The sequence below is a fragment of the Scardinius erythrophthalmus genome (genome assembly GCF_964197995.2).
Source record: "Scardinius erythrophthalmus genome assembly, chromosome: 12".
Classification (NCBI taxonomy): domain Eukaryota; kingdom Metazoa; phylum Chordata; class Actinopteri; order Cypriniformes; family Leuciscidae; genus Scardinius; species Scardinius erythrophthalmus.
The window spans coordinates 7557130-7579570 of NC_138232.1; the positions used below are offsets into that span (position 1 = coordinate 7557130).

At 36.6% G+C, this 22441-nt stretch overlaps 1 protein-coding gene across 1 annotated transcript in view; it reads left to right on the top strand.

Moving 5' to 3' along the window:
• Nucleotides 1-22441, top strand: part of grm4 (glutamate receptor, metabotropic 4) — a 118941-nt gene that overhangs the window by 30691 nt on the left and 65809 nt on the right. Inside the window, exon 2 of the mRNA XM_081380068.1 lies at nt 15494-15710. Coding sequence (XP_081236194.1) covers nt 15494-15710 — 217 coding nt within the window. The remainder of the gene's footprint in view (nt 1-15493; nt 15711-22441) is intronic.

A 22441-nucleotide genomic window follows, 5' to 3' on the forward strand; every position in this document is an offset into this window, starting at 1 on the left:
GTTCTATTTGCCTTTAAAGCCGCTACACGCTGGAGGCAAGTTTTTAGAGTGTACGGAGATTTCGCATTGGAGCGTGTATTGGAAAAGACAACTTACACTAATGGTGCATCAGACTCGCATCACTGACACAAATAAAGGTCTTGAAAAAGCTCACGGAAACAAACCAAAAAAATTATTTCTTTTTTTGTCTAAACTTGAAAGGGTTTTATACTATCTGCTGAGTTACAAGAGCTACAATATGGATGCTAGTTTAAAATATGCTTTTATGTTTTCAGACCTTTACTTTGGAGCCCTATGGGTTTGTCGTCTTGTTGTGTCTGGACCATCTTTGTAGGCCTTTAAGCAAAAGAGTGAATTAGTAGGAGTGCATTACTGCACAATAAGGTCTGTGTTTGTTCTGGACTGACTGACTGCATTATTTCCAGAGAGAGATTTGGGCCAGTGTCGTGTTTTTGCAATTTTGGGATATTAGTTTTTCATGGTTTCAAGATTCATGCCAAAATCTGGGTCAATTAGAAACATTCATCTCAAATTAAAATTTAAAGTTAAAGTTACGTTTATTGCCAATTCAATTACACTCCTCTGCAAATGGGCTCAAGTCACATTGAATCCAGCTTTATTTGTTCCAATTAGGTTATTTGCTGGTGTGAATGCATACCAAAGACAAAGACAAGAAAAATTTCACATATACTCCGTTTGCAATGCGTATGCGGAGCTTATTTTTTTTCCGCACCCATATTAACAGGTTAGAGCTTTTACACTGCACACGGATGCGGTCCGGCAATGCGTTCCAGGAGCGGTGCATATACAGCAGTCCAACGATCGTTTCCACACCGAGTCTATTTTCGCTGTGCTGCACGCGCTGAATTAAAGTGACAGCGCGTGGTTCGTGGTCAAAATTAACACAGAATATGACATTATATATAATTTGTATTATTTAAAATTACTTTTAACATTTAAAAACAGACGTTTTCAAATTCCAAAGCTTGCAGAAGGTTCCTAATGGCAATACTGACTTAGGCTACAGCTTTCCTGGTAGCCTTGAGTGAATTAACTTGTCTAAGAAAATGATTCATAAAACGTATATATATCTGTTGAGCCTATGTTTACTTTCGTCATTGACACAGACGAAAATGAAAAGACTAAGTTGAGCTTTAGGAGGGGAAGAAATAGTCCAGGATAAGAAGACTGAGAGAAAATAAATATAAAGATGAGGAGAGAGCAGGTAGCCTATTGATAAATAATCTAATGACAAGGTTTTAAAGATAGCCTATTTCTTATAATATTTTGGCCTTCAAAAGTCCTATATTGCACATATGTAGATCAGAGAAATCCAAATTTTCTCGGGGGAGCATGCCCCCGAACCCCCCTAACTACGGGGGTCTTGAGTCTGGTTGTCCAGGGCACAGGAAATTGTTAATCCGGCCCTGGGTGAAGGCGGTGAGAGTAAGGCAAGAGAGTACCGGCACCTTTTTCCCCCCACTTCAAGCACTGCCTGTGACAGAAACCATCTTTGGAAAAAAATTATTTGAAGTTTAATTTGTTTTAGTTTGTCTCACATCCCTTTAGATTATATGGCGAGGTTTATGAGTTATTCTGCATCCAGCCACCTTGGGGCGATCAAAACATTTTGGTTCCCCTTGTCAGGACTTGTGCAGCACACTTGATACATACATGTATGGCAAGCAGCAGCTTGTGTCTAACCTATTGTCAACCTATTGAATAAACATTGCAACACAATGGCTTTAGGCTCAACAATTCTGGTGTGTCATTTAGGAGACTGAGACGTGCCAATAGAAAGCTCCAATTCCAAATGTCGATTTAAGTGATTTAAACCAACGATGGTTCTCATTCCTGAGCAGGTCTATCGCTAGATGAATTTGAACTGCAGTTGACCCTTGAATTGCATCTGAAATTGGAAGCAGCCTCATTCTTGCTTTTACTTATCTAATGATTCTGATGATTGATAGCATGATTATCTAGAGGCCTGAGTCTGAAGAAACAGTTCATGCAAAATGTATGGATTCAACATTTTAGTGCATGTGCACTTAAACATGTGATAGCACATTTATGTAACATTTAATAATGATAGCTTTGCGTGAAGAACAGAATGATAATCTTTTCTTAGCTGCTGGCTGCTGCAAATTAATCACTGAGTCAGTGAGTTGAACCTGAGAATCAGATTAGTCTCATTTGTGAATTGAAGCTATGACACAAAAGAATCGTCTCGTGTTGTATGGCTTTAGACTTGCAATAGAGCACACAGTCCAAAGCTCCAGTCATCCCAATTTCTCCTTTTGTGTTTAATGAAAGAGTTAAATGTTTTTGGAATGAAATGATGATGGAATTGTCATGTCAGGGTGAAGTATCCCTTTAAAATAAGAATAAACTTATGATCAGTACAGAAGCAATGCCATGACAACAGGATTGCTAAGACATTGCATCTTGTCTCATGGGAAAATGCATAAATAAAAGTGTGAAATGCTCTGGTTTTGCTTCCTTTCTTGAGACTAAGAAAACTGAATCTTTAAAAGCAAGTCAAAGACCTGATGCTTAAAATATTTCAAACACGGTAAAATCCATTACCGGTAAAATCCATAAAACTTTTGTTACATTTTTGATAATTTTATATAATGCAGTGTGATTTTATTTATTAATAAATAGCTTGGGCCTGGACACCTAGGTCTTTCAGGTTTAAATGCATTTTTACGTAAAATATTAATTGGGTAAAACGCAGACCATAAGCAATGGAATATTAATATATTCACGTTATTTAAGGGAAAAGAAAAGTTGGACCATAACCTACATGTATTTCTACTCTCATTCTGGATGTAACAAGATTTAGAGTATTCATTCACTCCTAGAATTTGAATGAGTTTGCGCACAAAGGCATTATTAATTAAAATATTCCTATTTAAACAGCGTAGCCTTGCTGTTACATAATAACGACTTGCCCCAACCCTGCTGATCCATAGCAAGAACATGATCACTAATGAGCTTATGGAAATCTAAAGTTCTGGGTAAAAAAGCGCTTTCAGCTCTTAATGAATATACCGAGAGCTGAATTATGATTTTAAATTTTAAAACGTACTGCCATATATTCCTCTGCCGTTGATAAACTCCCGTGTGTGCAGTTAGCAGTGCTTGGAATATTGGCATAACAAAGACCATTTATCAGCTCCAGCATCTGAACATTGCACCCGCCAACTAGAGCCAACCGTAAATACTGTAGTTTTTGTGATAACAGTGATAAGCCAGCGACAATGCAAAGCTTTCACTGTGACAAAAGAGCGCTGTTAATGCATGACAAATTACAGATTCTGCTTCACCGTACTCTTGATTGTTATGAATTACTTAAGAGCTGTGACTTTTCGAGGCACCTATATTCATTTCCGCTGTCACAAGAGCAAATAAGCCAACAGTTTAGCTCTCTTTCAACAACTGCCATCTATCATTACTTGTGTGTGTGTGGTAGTTTGAGTGCCTATGAATCAGGGGCAGTTTCATGAGGCAGAGGAGCTCGGAGTGATCTGTGACACTCAGACACTGTGTCGAAGCCTTGCAGGCTGACTGTTAAGAGCAGGCGCATACCCCCTCCGGCGACTTGTGAACTGTCATTCTTCCTGATGGGCCAGCTGCCCTCTCTCTAGTGATAAAGTCAACGCTGATCTGCTGACTCGGAGTCGATCGCCATCCGGCTCCATATAGATTTGCAGTTTTCTAGCTACACAAACACGCAGAGAAAAATGTTCCGGAGCAGCGCTCCAAAAATGCCTGACAAAACACGAAAACAATGTGCCTGTGTTTGCAAATGCGCGTGTATTTATGCTGCTGGTGACATTTAGAGGGGCATTTTAGCACTTAGTGCCATGCTGAGATCTAAACGTGTCTCAGTTTGGCAGAGCAAAAGGGCTTTTGTGAATTTCATGTCTAGAATTTGCTTCATCTGAGCTCATTTATGATTTTCTCATGACACGTATTGTTTTTACTAGGGCTGCTAATCAATTCTAATTTCTAATCAAGTTAATTGCATGTACAGTTTTTGAGTTGTCTTCATTTGGAGGCAACATATTGATATAGTACTGTGCAGATGAAAACATTTAAATTAATAAATGTAAATGTGATGTAAATGAAAACATCTTTGGAATTCACAAACTGTACAGATCAGGTGGCATTATTAATTGTTACTTGTGTCATTTTCTTTAATCAATTGCACTAAATTAATGTGTTGAATTAACATTTTTTTATACAATGCAATCTTGCACAGGCTTCTGTGGGCTCCAAATTTTGCATATGTTTGTAAAGAAGGCAAAAATCACAGCGGGATAAATGGATGGAGGACCCACTGAGAGAGAGCATAAAGGCATATTACTGTACAAAAGGTATGTGACAAGAACACAATAAAAACAATGATGAATTCAGCACATTGGTCAGTCTTTCGTTTTTTCCTGGGGAAATGTCTGGGGTGGCGTGACCTTCTATGAATGATAATAACTGTTCTCTACCAAAGTGTAGAATCCACAGGAAATGGCTAATTGTGGAGGCACAGATTTAATTACCCGTCCAGAGGTCGAGAAGGTGAAGGTGGCCTGAAACAACTGTAAAGAAAATATGACTACTAGACTCTGGAGGGCAATCTAGTGGCTGCAGTATTTCAGCAGAGGCATTCAGCTCTCTCAAATGATTTGTGGTAATGAGGGGGAGTGCCTTAACAATAAGAGTGGCAATATCCAAAGAAAATGTTCATTATATTTATAACTACATTACAGTCATATATATAACGGTCAGCTACTAAAGCCAAGATATACTGTATACACTACCGGTTAAAAGTTTAAAACATTTGTTAATAGGGTTTGAAGAAAAAAAAAACAAGGCTGCATTTATTTGATCATAAACATAGTAAAAAATAGTAATATTGTGAAATATTAATACAATTCAAAGCAACTATTTTAATATTTTAAAATATATTTAAAATATCGACCGTTATTGGACACATTTTCCAGTCACATTTTCCATTGATACGTCAGAAATCATTCTTATATGCTCATTTGCTGCTCAAATTTTTGTTTGCGAGTAGAATGCTACATTGTTGTAACCTCATGACCTCATAATGTTGCATGTTTTTATTTTTCAATTCAAATCTTGGATTTACACATCTTAAGTTTTGTCAATACAATCAAATTATAAAAGATGCTTAAAAATCTCAGCTGACATTTGTTACACTGGCAATGAAAGGCCAAGTTGAGTGCGTTGCATTGTGGGATACAGTATCCAGCTGGAATTGTACTGTGTGTAGAAGTATGGTAGGCCTACATAGGGAATAGTAATAGTAGCTTCCTGTTCATAGCCTTTGCGCATGAAAGAGGGAAACGTAAATATTGCTTATGCATTGTATGTTAAAGTTTCCATTATATTTGGTTAAACCACACTGCAACTGGGATATTTATTTCATTAGAATTTGTTGTGTATGGTATTTAAATGACAGTGGTGACATGCTATTACACCAACATTAAGTAATAAGTAATTTTCAAGGGAAGATTTGACCCAGCAACAAATAGATCAGCAACAATCATGCTATTAATGCGTCATCTAGAGTGGTTCAATTTGCAGTCAAATAGATAAGTAAGAATGTATGGTTTAGACAGGCTGAGATGGCCCCCGAAGCTAATCACCATAATTAAGCAGGTGGTATTTTCTCTTGCCAATATTTCACTGACATCAGCCACTGAGAGCTCTAGAGCATCGAGGCAACTCTGAATAATTGACGCCGCTTGTGAGCATTCATAATTTATGCCTTTATCCATCTGAGAAAGATAGAAATGCAGTGTCGTTGAGGAATTCTCTAACATTGGGTTTATTTGCCCAAATTCAGGTTTCCCCAAAAAAATCGATTTTTTCCTTTTATATTTTTCTGGATTCTGTTTTTTAATGGTTTAATCACATTTTAGAAATCAAAAAGCATGTCTAATTAATTAAGAATCGTTTTAATTTGAACAATTTAAAGGGATAGTTCACTTTGAAATTAAATTTTGGTATGTTTTAGCTTACCTCAAGGTAAGATGTAGGTGTCTTTTTTTCCGCAGTAGTTTCAATTTTGATATATTTAGGTCAAACCGTTCTTGTCTGACAGTCATATCATGCAGGTCTATGGTCACCCCCTCAAAGAGCATGCACAGAGTCCAAATTAAAACAATTCCCCATCGTCCAAATTAAACAATTCCCTATCGTAAGTACACATTGATGGCCTAAGACACGAAACGAGCGGTTTGTGTGAGAAAACGAACAGTATTTATATCGTTTTTACCTCTTGTAACACAGCCACGTCCAAGTGATCTGAGGGCGCGGTAGGCTTGTTGCGATAGTCGGTGTTACCGGTGATACACGGTGTTTAACCCACCTACCGGTCATAGCACTTGACCACCGGCACCGTCCCCATCGTGTTGAAGTTTTAGCCTATAGTAATAAAGCACTTAATTCAGTTAGTGATTACATGCCTTCGTAATTTAGCGTAAGCGGAACGAGCGCCGCAGTAAAGCAGCAGGTGTCCGATTTCATTTATCATTTGAGGATAGTGAGGCGAGCTAACTGGCAAAGGATGGCGGAAGATCTGGTTTTAAAGAGAAATGCAAACGTGAGTTTAATTTTTATATTAGTTTTTTTTTGCACTTAAGTGTCCAGTGATTATTCGGGTAGGCTACCTTATTTAACAAAGTTTTTGATGTTCGTTCGTTTCATATTCGATGGTTGTGCGTTTTTTTTTTTTTTTTTGCTGAAAAAGGCAGGCACTTTATTTAACGAATAGTAATTTTTTTATATATAATTTCTTGTTTGATACTTGCACGATGTGTGCAGTGGTTCGTTTTGTTAATAAATGCACTTTAAAGGTGTTTCATAAGTGCTTTTGTTTAGTTTTTACATGGTGTGTTAAGTTATTATTCATTTTGCAATAAAGATGTGTGTAATACAAGTGAGTGTCTTATTGTTTTGTGTATTTTTATTAAGAATAAAATAAATTAACCCATGATTAATTCAAACAAATGCTACTGAAAGGCCGCTAATTAAAGTGAAAGTAAATTGAGACGTGTGCACGTCCGCATTTTCGGCCACCCGAAATCCCCGACACGCAACCCCGGTGACACCGGGATTACCGTTTTTTTTACACGTCGATTAACCGGTGGAAAAAATCCGTCACCGCAACATCCCTAGGGCGCGGGCGCATCCTGCTGTGTGACGTGTTGGCAGACTGGTGCATAGATATATACACTAGATGTCGCCTTGGCTACGGCAGTTCTTTGGAACGAATGTCTTTAATGCGACATCTAGTGTATATATCTATGCACCAGTCTGCCAACACGTCACACACCAGGATGCGTGCGCGCCCTCAGATCACTTGGACGTGGCTGTGTTATAAGAGCTAAAAACGATATAAATACTGTTCGTTTTCTCACACAAACCGCTCGTTTCGTGTCTTAGGCCATCAATGTGTACTTACGAGGGGGAATTGTTTAATTTGGACGATGGGGAATTGTTTTAATTTGGACTCTGTGCATGCTCTTTGAGGGGGTGACCATAGACCTGCATGATATGACTGTCAGACAAGAACGGTTTGACCTAAATATATCAAAATTGAAACTACTGCGGAAAAAAAGACACCTACATCTTGGATGCCCTTGAGGTAAGCTAAAACATACCAAAATTTAATTTCAAAGTGAACTATCCCTTTAACAACAATTTATTAAAGGTTTAACAAAAATTACAGCTTTAGGGCACTATGAAGTACATTTTACTTTTACCAAATTCATTTTTTTCTGTTTTAAGTTTTATGGATTCCATTTTAATGGTTTAATTCATTTTAATAATCAAAAAGCATATCTAATTAATTGAATTCATAAAAACATTTATACTTTTTTTCATTTCTATGTTTGAATTTTTCTGGCAATATAATGAAGGCATAAAACATTCATTTTATTTATCTTCTAATCATATGAAATTAAACACTTTTTGTCGAACAAATTGCTGCACAGCAGAGCTTTACTGTTAAATCAAAACAACAGTAAAGGCCCTTAAAAAGGATTGTTTTAATAGCAATGTATTATTATTATTATTATTATTACTGTTATTATTACTTTGAGACAGCTAAATTCTACTGTACAACAGTAATATATTTCTGTCACAATATCTTTCAATATCACAAATCAAGTTAAATCGAAATTTTATTTTGACGGGGCGCCTTGAAGACTTTTTGAGTTTCTGTGCGTTTACAATATAATGTTAGTTTTTCTCAAATGAAACTGTAATGCTCATGAAGTGACTCTGGGGGTGAAGTTCATGCATTCATGTCCTTCTATAGTGAGGCAGCGCGCATCACACCTGCTTCATTGTGTGTGTGGTAAATGAAACCTCACGTCTGCGCCATTCATTCACACATAGACACAGAACATGCAGGATTCATAGTTAAATTTTTGCGGTTTAATATTCACAGACACTAGTCTATATCGCGATTTGATTGAAGTGTGCTGACCTTCTTTTTATTTATTCATAAAAAAAAATTGACAAAATCTGTGAAAACGTTATACAGTAAATTCCGTTTTTATGACTGGATTCTGCGTTTCCGCATCGCAGAAATCATAGTACCCTTGGTTTATCCCACACATGTTAATGGCAGCTTTTATTGCCTCCACTGCCACCCTATTTATCAAAGGGTTGTAGCAATTTAACTCGTACTATAGTAGTAAAATGCAGATTCAGATGAGCTAAATGAAGTCAGATTCCTTTGGATGTTATTCATTGTAGTCACAGTCGATTCATTGTTTTCCATCCTGATTTCCATTATGCTTTTAATGAAATTAAATGAGATTTTTGCAGGGGAAACAAACCAGAGGAGCTAACAAGTGTTTCCGTAAGCCATTGTTAGGCTATCTATCGATCCTTTAGGGTGCTATCATATTGACTGTTCCTTCAGGATCTTATTAATTTCTTCAGTGTAGCCGACTGTAAAACCATCACTCATAGATGGTCTCTAAACTCTGTGTGGATGATTTGACATTTCTCACTGACAGTGCTGATTAACATATCGTTGTTGAATATGTCTCTAATTTCATGATTAATGTTCTTTAAACAGAGGAGAGGAGGGGGGGGGGGGTGATAAGAAAGAAGTTGTTTTTGGAAAATTTCCAGCCCAACTGGTTCAAACAATGTAAAAATGGCAATTTGTTTAAGGCGATTAAAACTCAAGGCAGCTTTTCTACAATATTAGGGCCTAATGCGCTGTACTGGGGATTTCTCCAAAAGTGACCCAGACAATATAAGCAAACACACTCAGAATATAATAAATATTGGAAATAAGGATTACTTTAGTATATTTATGCTCCCAAATAACCAGAACTTAAGCTCTCCTGTCTATACTGTCAGGAATAGCTATCCTATCTTTTAGAGGTCTTGGAAAAAACAAACTGATGATGAGTCGATTCTGTTTAGATTGCTTGGTTTCGGCTCCCTGCAGTGCCTATACCCGAACACCTTCTTTAAACCTTCGCTTCGATAAGCTCCTCTCATGCTGTCAACCTTAACAAGTGACATGTTGATCAGCTTGAAGAAGATAATTAACTGACAAAGCCTCGCTGTACCTTTTCCAACCAGGGGCCCTTCCTAACTCATACATTTTACCTCTGATCAGAAGTTTGACCTTTTCCAAATGATATTCCCAATTTCCAATTCATCACTTCGTCCGCCTGAATTACCCAGTGCTGTGCTACACGAGAGCCTCATTACTGTAGAAATATATAGAAGGATCCGCTCAGTCAAGCATCGGGAGTTCGGTCCAAAAATGAATCGTATAATAATTTGATTGACCAAGGAAATGCCATAAGGAAACACCATGGTGACAGTATCCCCATGAGACCAGAGATGCTAAAAGAGATAAGCATGACTAGATGCCATTTTCCAGTGTGCAAAAGAGCACTAAATCTACAAAGGTCAGGACTGAGTGATGGATATATTAAATAGAGATCTGAGGCATGCTGGGAAATATTATTCACGGTGAGTCAGTGTCTTCAGCTATAGAGCAAGATTTGCTTATTAATGAACCGACTTTTTATTTGACGTATGCGTGATAAATGAATTTTTTAAGGGTGTGCCACTTCGTGATTAATTAACCATATAGTATTTCATGCAAACACTTACTGTTTTATATACAGCTTTTCAGCCCATATGGATGCCTGTTGGAGGAGGCTTTTCAGAATTGCACAGAAGCATCATGTGAATTTGGTTTCGAGGTGGTTCTCAGCTGGTGATTCATGTATGTTCTAATAAGGTCAAAACAAAGCTAAACGTAAGTGATTAGATGCAACAAACCATATAATTGTGCATTTAAGAGAGGAGAGAACGCTTCCTATATGGTTGTCGATGTCAAAGGCTGTTTGTCCAGCCTGATCTCATTAGAATTTGTAGCTATTTGTTCGTAATGTTTTTGTCTAAATTTTGTATGCTTGGAAATAAGCTGAAATGTACAATATGCACTTACTAACAGCATCTAAAACATATTTAAATATATTTGTGTACCCTAATTTCCTATATATGTGTTTGAAAACAAAGTTATATGTATGTGTATATATATATATATATATATATATATATATATATATATATATACATACAGTACATATATATAGACATACATATAACTTTGTTTTCAGACACATATACAGGAAATTAGTATATATATATATGATGAACATGATTTTTTTAAATAATGTTTTAGTCACAATATACTATTTTATATTTATAATTTGTTTTATTTTTGGGAAATGTCTAATACAATCTAGGCTTGTAGACCAAGTAATCCATTTGTGAATGGAAGTCACTATAGTGGCATTGTCATTGATGGCAGAACAGATTGTCACACTGTCAGACTGAGGGAAGTTTGGCCAATGCACCAGCAGATTTCTCAATTAGCTCACGGCCTTCAAAAAGGGCAGATTGAGTTTCTAAACGCCTCTGTGAGCATCAGAGATGCTGCAGTTTTGTGAATGGGCTTGTCATTCGGTATGGCTAAGAGTCATTGATTGTGCGTCATCAAAAAGCAAGTACAACATTTGGGATCCAGTGGTTAAGAAATAAGGTGTTAGAACACATCACAACTATCATGCTTATGCCAATATACAATGACCAACACTCCTCGACCTGATTATTCGGGCATATTATTCACTGAAAATTGAGCCAGGCTTATGAATTTGACACAATGGCTAGACTGTAACTCTATTTGCCTGGCTAGAATGTGTCCCAATCTGTTTTGTTCAATAATTACGCAGCGTTTTCTGTCATTCTGTTCTCACAGCTCAGCCATTTGCTGCCCTGCTCAGCTGACAGTAACAGATGTGAAAATTGCATCGACTATCAGAGTAAACAACAGCTGATACCAATTGAGAAGCCGTTAGTTATGGAAGAAGGATATTTGTTTCGAATGAGTTTGTCCACAAACCTCTTTTGATTCGCCCGATGCCACCGGCACCTGATGCAAATAGCATATTTCTTGCATTTTGCTCATTCATTGACGCATGGAACCGCAGTATGTAGATGTTATCATTTATACAAGTCATTCACTTTATCTAATGACAGCAAACAATGCAATAAAATAATTGCTTTTGATATACTTAAAGGACTAGAATAAGCACACCTTGCAAATGGCTATTTATCAGAGAAATGCTACTTCTGACCTTTGCTTAAACCAGTCAAACATAATTATGCAAACGTGTTTATACGCACATGGCTTGCAGCAATGCATAGGAATAGTCACATTAATTTCATACAAAGCTGCCGCCTATGATTAGGTGCCCTTCACCTAGAACGTATGTTTAATAAATCTTATTTTAAATTACTTCTGACATGCACATGTTAGGAGAAGCAACAGCTGTAACCTTTGGTTCTCTCTTCAAGAACTCCTCGGAGGTTTGGAAACAAAGAAAAGAGATTCATCACAATCCTCTTTCTGTCCCCTGTTTCAGCATGGAATATTAAATAAATCTTTGTTGGAGAAATCAGCAGGGTGACTTGAACCGTTTCAATGACATTTACAAATAATTCAGCAATGCCAAGGTTTAGTATAGGATCAAATCCGGCGTATAAACAAGATTTTTTCATTGCTGATGTTTTTCTTAAACATTAATGTAGATTTTTATAGTTTTACAGCTGTTGGTTTAGCTGTGAAAAATAACAGCCTTGAAAATGTCTTTGTGTCATCCAGTGTCAGTCAGAAAATCTCAGCAATATTTTGAGTCTTCATTACTTTGTGTGCACACGTCCATCCGCGCTTGTCACATTCGATGCCTTGTGAGTTAGCTTCTTCTCAGTTGAGTAATGCTTTAAGTTATTGGCCCTGACAGAATTTGTATACATATATTTAAGCATATCTCTGGTTGAAAACATCAACATGTGCAGCAAATATATCAGCGTCACAGATCTTCTTGTGGGCCTTTTTTATGTAAATGTTTACTTCTTCATATTAGTTTTTTTTTTTTGCTGAGAAAAGGCCTGCAATACTTTGTACATTTACTTTGGCTTTTTTTATTACTATTATAATATAAATAAAGTATAAAAAATACTTTAATTTGCTACTATATTGATGAAAAATGTGAAGACTAAATTCCATTGTTTTAACTGAATTTGTATATTTATGTTAATATGTAACTTGGTCAGGAGCATATTCGTTTCTGCTATGGTACTACAAAAATCATAAAATTCTACTGGTTTTGGTCTACACTACAGCTCTGTTTCTTGTACAGGTGTGTGTGTGTGTGTGTGTGTGTGTGTGGTCCTTATGGAAGTCATGCTTCCTCTGCAGGTGTGGGTATTTCCCATCCAATGCAATTTTTAGAAAGATAAAGATAGATCACAAGATGAGAAAAGAGCAGATTCATATTTTCTGTGAAATATGTTACTTTTAAACTAAAGAATTTCCAACTAACTAAGAGGCAGTCATTTGGTTATCATTTTTAGAGATTACATTTGCTTTTCTGCAACACTGTGTGCTTGTTGAGATATCTTGCCAAACAAAACTGAAACCTAGGCATTTAAAAGATGGATTTCACATGGTTAATGCCACAAATTTGCTTTTTGATTACCTAAATAGTATGAATCTTAATTATTATTATTTTTAATCCTAAAATGTTTCAGGTTTAAATCCCAGATTAGTCAATGTGGTGTCAGATGTTTGGATCCCAATAGAAACATTATATCTGCATCCATGTAAAAGGTAAATATTTCACCATGCACCGCTATGCAACTTGGTGATGCGCTGCTGTTGGTGTCAATCAGTTGCTCATAAAGTTGAACCAATGAACTAAATGTGCAACAGACAGCAACATCATATTCACTCACTGAATGCCAGCATTGCGTGACCATGCAAAGGCATTAAGAGCTGCTTTTCAGCCTGTCGCTATTCCTCTGACCTGCAAAATTCTTGTATGAAGAGCAAGCACCCTTGCTACCTAGAGGCATTACTAGCATGCATATTCTACATCTATATATAGCTCTTCATCAAGGTGCTATATTATGTACATTCAATTTAACATTTACATTTAAATCCATGAATTAGATTTCATCAATAATTAAATATGTAATTTGAAATTTATTTAAGGTAAATCCGTCAAAACTAGAAATTTATGGGCAATATTCAGCATTATGTAATTATATGAATTCCTAATTCCAATGTCCACCTGGAACCAAATGTAAAAACATGAGTTGCACAGTGAGTTAATTGCAGTTTGTGTGTGTGTGTGTAGATAAGCAGGTTTCTAATATTTGATAAAATTTTATTTAAAACATGCTGAATTGAATCACAAATGATATGGTTCATGCTTATTTTTTAGATATTCTCTATAAAAAATAGTACTAGCCTATGTCAAGGTGGACGATGACTGACTTGCTGTCTGTTTTGGTCTGAAAAAGAGCCTCTCGTTCTGTCATTGTTTAGACTCATATTTTGTTGTCCTCTACGCAGATGAATTTATGATCCCTTTTAATGGAGCCATACCGCTGGTATTTTGTCTGCAGAGAGTGGGCTTAAAAGCCAGAGTGTTCACAATAGCCAAGTTAATAAACTTGTATAAATTACATTCTTGGTGGTGCAAGCCATCCATTATTCTATGCCTGACATTAGCTTAATGTATTCCGAGCATCACCAGCGATCCATTTTATGGTGATTGCTTAAGTTTCACATCACGCCTGATTTGTGTGTCTGTTGTTCGGTGTAGTCCGTGTATGAATTCTTAACACGATTCAGTTGGGGAGATCCTTAAGGGGTTAGTTCACCCTTTTTCTGTCATAATTTACTCATCCTCATGTCCTCAGTTTTTCTTCAGAACTCAGATGATGACATTTTGAAGGGCTTTTGAGATATTTTGAATTATTCAAAAGCACCATAAAAGTATCTAAAAAGTAATCCATATGATATGTTGTATTTCAAGCCTTGTTGTGTGATAAACATGTTGAAACTGAAGCTGATAACCTGATTTCTTCCACTTTAGTGGACCATTGTGACCGGTTCAGTGAGTCACCAGAGCTGAGGTCAAGAATAAAAATAGTGCGTGAATCATTGAGAGGGTTTTGAGAAGCGAATCATTTGAACCAATGAAAAGATCCAATTCGAAAAATTGACTTATTCATGAGTCAGACACATAAACTAAAACTTCCACTGTAGAAAAATGAAGCCAAAATATCCCAGAAATGGTTGTTGGGATTACGTCATTTGGAGCCTTTCACAGTCCATTTTTATAACATCAAATAACTAACTAAAACCAAACTTAATGAAAAAAAAAACGAACACTTTAACATACATCAGCGTGATAAGAACTACCTAAAATGACAGAAACCATCTTTGGTAAAAACTTTTGGATTTTTTAGTTTGGCTTGCATCCCATTCAATTAAATGGGGTGGGGTTTATGGGGTTTATGACCTATAGTGTAGCCAGCCACCAGGGGCTGATCGAAATCATTTTTCATGATCTTAAATGAACATGCCAAAGAAATATCATATCAGCCACTTTAATGGTACTTTTTTGGAGGTTTTCTAGCTAGTACATTCTCCAGAAATTCACTTTTTGTGTTTCACAGAAAAAGTAAACTCATAATAGTTGGAAGAGACATGTGGATGAGTAAATAAAGCAGAAATTTTTACTTGAGGTGAGCTACTCCGTTAAGAGACTCTTGTCTCTTTGGTGTTCCTGCAAGCTAGTCTGTGAAAGTGTGGTAGTTGTTGACCAGTTTGTTGTTGCTTTCCACACACATCTAATTTCTGAACAAACTGTCCTCATTCCTGCAGTCTTGAGTGTACCACCTGTGGATGTGTAAGAGAGAGCTTGGTAGGGGATGTAGTCTGGGATGATGGAGCGTGTTATAATCTGTCAGAGGTGAGCTCAGAAGCAGCAGGGGTTTTGGGGAATTGTGTACTTCAGTGCCTGATTCTGAATAGGGTCTATGTTTCTGTCTCCTCCTACAGATTCCCCAGATGAGTTATGCCTCCACTGCTCCTGAGCTGAGCGACAACACCCGTTATGACTTCTTCTCCCGAGTGGTACCGCCGGACACCTACCAGGCACAGGCTATGGTGGACATTGTCAGCTCCATTGGCTGGAATTACGTCGCCACGGTGGCGTCGGAGGGGAATTACGGAGAGAGTGGCGTGGATGCCTTCATCCAAAAATCTCGGGAAGAGGGTAAGAGAGTGTTTGCAATCAATTTGGGAATATTTCTGAAATTTGTTTACCTTAGCCTCGAATTTTGTCTTGCAGCATAGACTTTATTGTATCTTATTATGGCCAAGAACCGCCCACTCAGACAGGAAGAGACCGTCCGACTGAAAAAAAAAAAAAAACGACCAACCACAATATTTGCATGTTTGCACTGGTATTCCCTTGTGGAAAAGAGGTGTGAATAACTGTATTCAATGTGTAGTGTACTTAAGTTCTTAAAAGTATTTTTTTAATGTACTTTAATATAATATGATATTAATGAAATGAAAGGCCACTTATGGGTACTTAACACTTTCTTAACACTTAAAGGTGCACTGTGTAATTTTTAGCGGCATCTAGTGGTGAGGTTGCGAATTGCAACCAACAGAAGTTGGCAACGATGGCTGACAGGAAAAGATGTCGTCATCTGAGACAGCAGAGAGTAGCCAGTTAAGCAATGAGGTTTCTTTTCAAAGATAAAGTAAGAAATGATGTTTACTTAATTATTCAGTAAAATTATATGTTATTGCGAATATTATTGTTACTAGTTCATCATTGTGTCAGTGTTTTATTCGCTGACTTTAGGTAGCTTCTTTGCACGAAGAACAACATAGTGACAAAATGCTTTTGTCCATTTAGGGCTACTGTAGAAAAATGTCGGCGCATTTCAATGTAAGGGGACCCGCCGTGTATGTAGATAGAAATGGCTCATTCTAAGGAAATAAAAACATAGCAGTTCATTAAGTAAGGTCTTTATACACCACTTAAAATATAGTTATGTATATTATATTGCATTTCTGTCAACAGATCCTCCTAAATATTACACAATGCACCTTTATAAACTGCACATTTAGATGTTTTAATTAAGTACATTTTAAATCTTTTGATTGAATATATTTTTTCTATCATGCTTTAAACCTGCTAGCCTTCACGAGGACTCCGACACAATGAATCGTTCTTTGTTTAAATAGTTCAAAGTTACTTTTAGATTTAGGTTATTACCTTGACAAACTATACATCAGTAAAAAGATATAAGACTCAAGTTTCAGTATTTGACCACTATTTTATTCTGAGAAACTTATAGTGACAGTTATGTCTTAATTTATGTCGCCCCATAAGCATGCCGTCCAAAAACCGCGTCTCTGTAGGCAGCCTAGGCTCTGAGATCTGCACACAAAAACAATTGCTTTCACCCACCACTCAAAACCAAAATAAATAGTGTTCCAACCAATCACCGACAGGGGGTGGGTGTTGTGAGGTTTTCGCGTGCAGCTGTGCACGAGCACAAAACCTCACAACACCCACCCCCATCGGTGATTGGTTGGAACACTTTATTTTGGTTTTGAGTGGTGGTGAAACCACTCAAAACCAGATTGTTTTTGTGTGCAGATCTCAGAGCCTAGGCTGCCTACAGAGACGCGTTTTTTTGACCGCATGCTTATGGGGCGGGCAGCTAACAAGACAGATGCAAAAACTTTATGTATGATACACATAGAATTTTTTATATATACAGGTGCTGGTCATAAAATTAGAATATCATCAAAAAGTTGATTTATTTCAAGAATTCAACTTAACAGATGAAACTAATATATTATATAGACTCATTACATGCAAAGTGAGATATTTCAAGCCTTTATTTGTTATAATTTTGATGATTATGGCTTACAGCTTATGAAACCCACGAAATCAAAATCCCAGAAAATTAGAATATTACATGAAATCACACAGTAATTACACAGTGATACCACGGTCATCGAACCAGGTTTTGGTTCTTTTTGCAGTGTGGGCAGGTGCAAATCCTGCTGGGAAATGAAGGAAGCATGAAGTGCTCTGGAAATGTCCTGGTCGACGTCTGCGTTGACTCTGGATTTAATAAAGCACAGTGGACCAAAGTCCTCTTTTCTGATGAGAGCAAATTTTGCATCTCATTTGGAAACCAAGAGCCAGAGTCTGGAGGAAGAATGGAGAGGCACACAATCCAAGATGCTTGAAGTCCAGTGTGAAGTTTCCACAGTCTGTGTTGGTTTGGGGAGCCATGTCATCGGCTGGTGTTGGCCCACTGTGCTGTCCACTCAACGCAGCCGTCGACCAGGATATTTCCAGAGCACTTCATGCTGCCTTCAGCAGACAAGCTTTATGGAGATGCTTCCTTCATTTCCCAGCAGGATTTGCACCTGCCCACACTGCCAAAAGAACCAAAACCTGGTTCAATGACCATGGTATTACTGTGTAATTACTGTGTGATTTCATGTAATATTCTAATTTTCTGGGATTTTGATTTTGTGGTTTTCATAAGATATAAGCCATAATCATCAAAATTATAACAAATAAAGGCTTGAAATATCTCACTTTGCATGTAATGAGTCTATATAATATATTAGTTTCACCTGTTAAGTTGAATTCTTGAAATAAATCAACTTTTTGATGATATTCTAATTTTATGACCAGCACCTGCACAATAAAAAATTAAAATAAAAAAGAAAGGGAATCACAAACATATTAAAAATTATTTTACGCCGCACCGACATAATCATCTGACGTCATGCACGTGCACACAAATGACAATGCATATGTTCACTTTATTAAAAAGGATAAACTATAAATAGCCGAAAAGAACGACAATGTGACAAAAAATGCTACATTCATAATTCCGTTGATATAAAAAGGCCTCCTTTGTCAATTATAACTGTGGTATCTTTATTTGCTGCAACCAAGACTTAAAGGGATACTCCACTTTAAAATGAAAATTCTGTCATCATATACTCACCCTCATGTTGTTTCAGTCCTTTATGAATTTCTTTCTTCTGCTTAACAGAAAGAAAGATATTTAGAAGAATATCAGTAACCAGAGAGTTTCTGGTACCATTGACCTCCATAGTATATATTTTTTCCTACTATGTAAGTCAATGGTACCAGAAACTGGTTACTGACATTCTAAATAAAGGATTGAAACAACATGAGGGTGAGTATATGATGACAGAATTTTCATTTTAAAGTGGAGTATCCCTTTAAAACATATGTAGTACATACATGTTTCACATTGTTGGCAAATGTTTCAACTATGTAATGAGATATTTTTCAACATTGAAAGTTTTCAAAACAATTTCACACATGGAATGGCAGTGACATTGAAAATTATTTTAATATGCAAAACTGTTACCCAATCATACAATCATATAATCATAGCAGTGCTTGGGTGTTTGGAAGAGAGGGTCAAAACAGGATAGATAATAACTTATTACTTCTAAATTAGTATATTTTTTGATGTAAAAATCTTGATAACATTATAAGTGAACCTCAGAGAACATACTGAAAAAAATGCAGTTCATGACCCCTTTACTTAGGCAGCACAAAAAAGCTCTCTAAAGTTCAACTAATTGCATTTAATATAAATTTTAATTGTAATAAAAATTCAAATAATTCATTTAATTGCAATTATCATGAAATTGAGTTTCTGAAAACATATTCAGTACACACCGAAGTATAAACTTTTAGTAATTATTTTCTGTAATAATAACTCTTTTTTAATCTATGCTAAAGTGTACTTATTTGTTTCCTTTGTCAAATGCAAATCTAGGGGTTTTTGTGGTTCTTCTCCATAGTTTTCAGCAATTAATTCAGCTTAAACTTAATGTACAGTCCCCACCCAACTTTGCATACTGAATTGCAATGGACTTTTCTTTCTGGCATCTATTCATGCATCTATATAGCATAGGCCTATTACTATCGATCTCTCTTCATTTCTTCTATCATTGGTTTATTTAATTTTACATAGAACTTTAACACTATTCTATTGCCTTGAAAGAACTGATATTTGTTTCTGGAAATGCAAATCTAGTTGTTTTGTGAAACGAATCCCATACTTTAAGCTTATAAGAAGCAGTAATATTTTCCAAACATTTTCCTTCCCAACTGCATTTCCTTTCTGAGAAATGAAACTTCAAATGCACTCCAGGGGGAAAGTAGTCTTGCAATTTGTGCGAGGAATACTGAGTTCAACCATTGATTTTTTTCAAAACTTCTTCCAGAGTTCCCAAGTTTGTTACACTCAGGTTAAGCTTAGCTGACAGGCTGGAAACCAACATGTCGTCCTTTTGGCGAAGGGTCCCGGGTTTATGTTACCAGTAAATATCTGCAGAACTTTGCATTGCTCATACTGTAAATCGAGACAACCGTAATCAGTCTAAATTGATACAAATTTAGATACTGCATCAAATACTGAATATAGAACTTGTCAGTCATTACATTATACATCTTAAAAGATGTCATAACCCTCAAGCAATGGTTGATGCAAACAGATGGAAGCTAAAATTGCTTGAGTCAAGTTCTATTAATAGTCTTTGTGAGAATACTCAAAACCGCCTTGAGGAAGTTCTGGGGGACATGGAGTTATACTGCATTCTTGTCTCTAGGGTAACAGTGTCCGCCTCACTTGTCTTTGGTTTCTCCTACACAGTGAGGCTATCAACATCTGTTCCTCCCAATATTCTACCCAGAGATCTGGCCCTTCCTCATGAATGAAGAATCTGGGTGCTTTCACACTCCACCCCAAAAGCTCTAGTTCGTTTGCTTGGTGTGAAAAATTACATCTGGGATGTGGTTCTTGCGAACTCACAGAATTGCAGAAGCAAACCACTGTTTGATGATGCATAATTGCACCTTCGCAGTCACACATACTGCTGAAAGCGTTTCTTTCAGGCTCCGTTGTAGAAAAATCACTCTTCCCTTCTTCTAATGGGGACAACGGGTGGTGATATGTGCCGTCATACACCCTGGCTTAAAAACGTGTGGCCTAATAAAGCATCTCATGACTCTAGATAGGCAGTGCCGAATAGATTAACACATTAATGCGTTTGTTAGTTAAATAAAGTGTTCCAGGAAATCTTTGTTCTTAGAGCCGCTCTGGTGCTCGAGAATGGAGAGCAAGTTTCATTCGATTCACCAATAGGAAAGACAATCAATTTGAGTGAGAGGAAACATTTAAAAGCCATGAAATGAAAAATGGGCTTGCATTTATAGAAAGTTGAATTAATAAGGAACTTCTCTGTTTGGAATGTAACTGTGAAAGTCATATTTGTCCAGAAGAGCTAGGAAAAGTTTTCCAAAGGTCATTTACTTTCACTGGTAAAAAGTCATATGTAATTCATTCTCATTTAAAGCTGATGTGTGTAATTTGTTATGTTAAAATAGTTTCCCCTATTTTCAGCTTAATGTGCAGACAAGGTGTAATTTTAAGACCGGACTACCCATTTATCCAAACCAAAAAGTCCAAATAAAACTTTTTATTGACATTTAAATTGAAAATGTAACTTGCATAATAATTTTTATTTATTTATATATTTTTTGAAAAGCTTTAAATAGTCGATCCTGAATGCAAAATAAGTTTAGGAAATGTCACCCTTACCATAACCTTGAGTTTCAGCACATGTAACTCAACCTGGCCTTGGCACTTAAAAAAAAAAAAAAATGTAATGCCGTGGGTGGGAATTATTTAAATGAGGGATATTGTGACAGTTTCCTTGAAAGAGAAATCAAGACTACAATAGAGTTGTTTCAGGGAGTTCAGAAACGGTGTTTACTGATATAGAGAATAACTCCCTTTGGAGTGATGTTGTGCTTTGTAACTTTGCAGTGTGTATTCATGCTCAAACAGCAACATTACACACTAAAGAAATATGAAAATACAAAAGAAAAATAATTATAATTATAATAATATTATTTATTTCTTCTTCTTCTTCTTCTACTTCTTCTTATTCTTCTTATTCTTATTCTTATTCCTACAATTACATTTGGTGCTGCTTAATTAAAAACAGCTGCTTTAAGAATATTTGGTTTAGTCTTGAATCCAAAATGTTATTATAATAATTCATAATTTTAATAATATATATTTCTAATAAATTTTAGAGCATTTTGGTTGGCTGTAGTGAATAAAAAAAACACTGCAAAATGGCAACTTTAAGACCAAGCTGAATTCACTGTCCACTGGTTGCATCCGCAGTCAATCGAATCAACGCTCAATCAGTAAATGGTCATCCATATTTGGCTAGCACTCACTGGGGGAACATTATATCACCTAATGAATATTCATGAGCCAGGTTTATAATGTCCCCCCAACCCCCTCCCTCCCAATTTTCATTTCCAGGGTACCGACTACTCAGATTTTGGTATTGTGACAAACCTAGCTATAATATGCTAGTATAAAGTACTTAAAAAAATGCTTATAAGACCTCCAAGATTTATTGTAACTCATTGCTGGATGCTGGATATGGACAGAAGGAATGGTGACAGTTATGTGCATTTATTCATGCTTTATTTTTTATTCATACACATATAAAAGGTTCCATTATGTAACTCTGGTTATCCAGACCACTCCCACAGCTGTATTTAGAGGATGCTGGACGGATGGAGTGAGACTTGAGGGCCGTGATATGAATAACCATGAGCGTCACTGCAGTGCCATGGCGTCTCCTTACAGCTTAATGGGAGTTTTTGCACATCTGTCCAGGGCCTAGAGAAAGAGCAAGAGCCAGAATGAAAGAAAAGGGACGACAGGGAATGAGAAAGAAAGGCAGAAACAAACAAACAAAGATAATTAATAGCTTAAGTCTTGGCTGTGCGGGTCGATAGAATATCTCCCATGGTGCTTTGCTCACATATATCTCCATTCTGTCTCTGCATCGCAGTAATACAGCAGATGAGTAGGATGTCCAACTGAA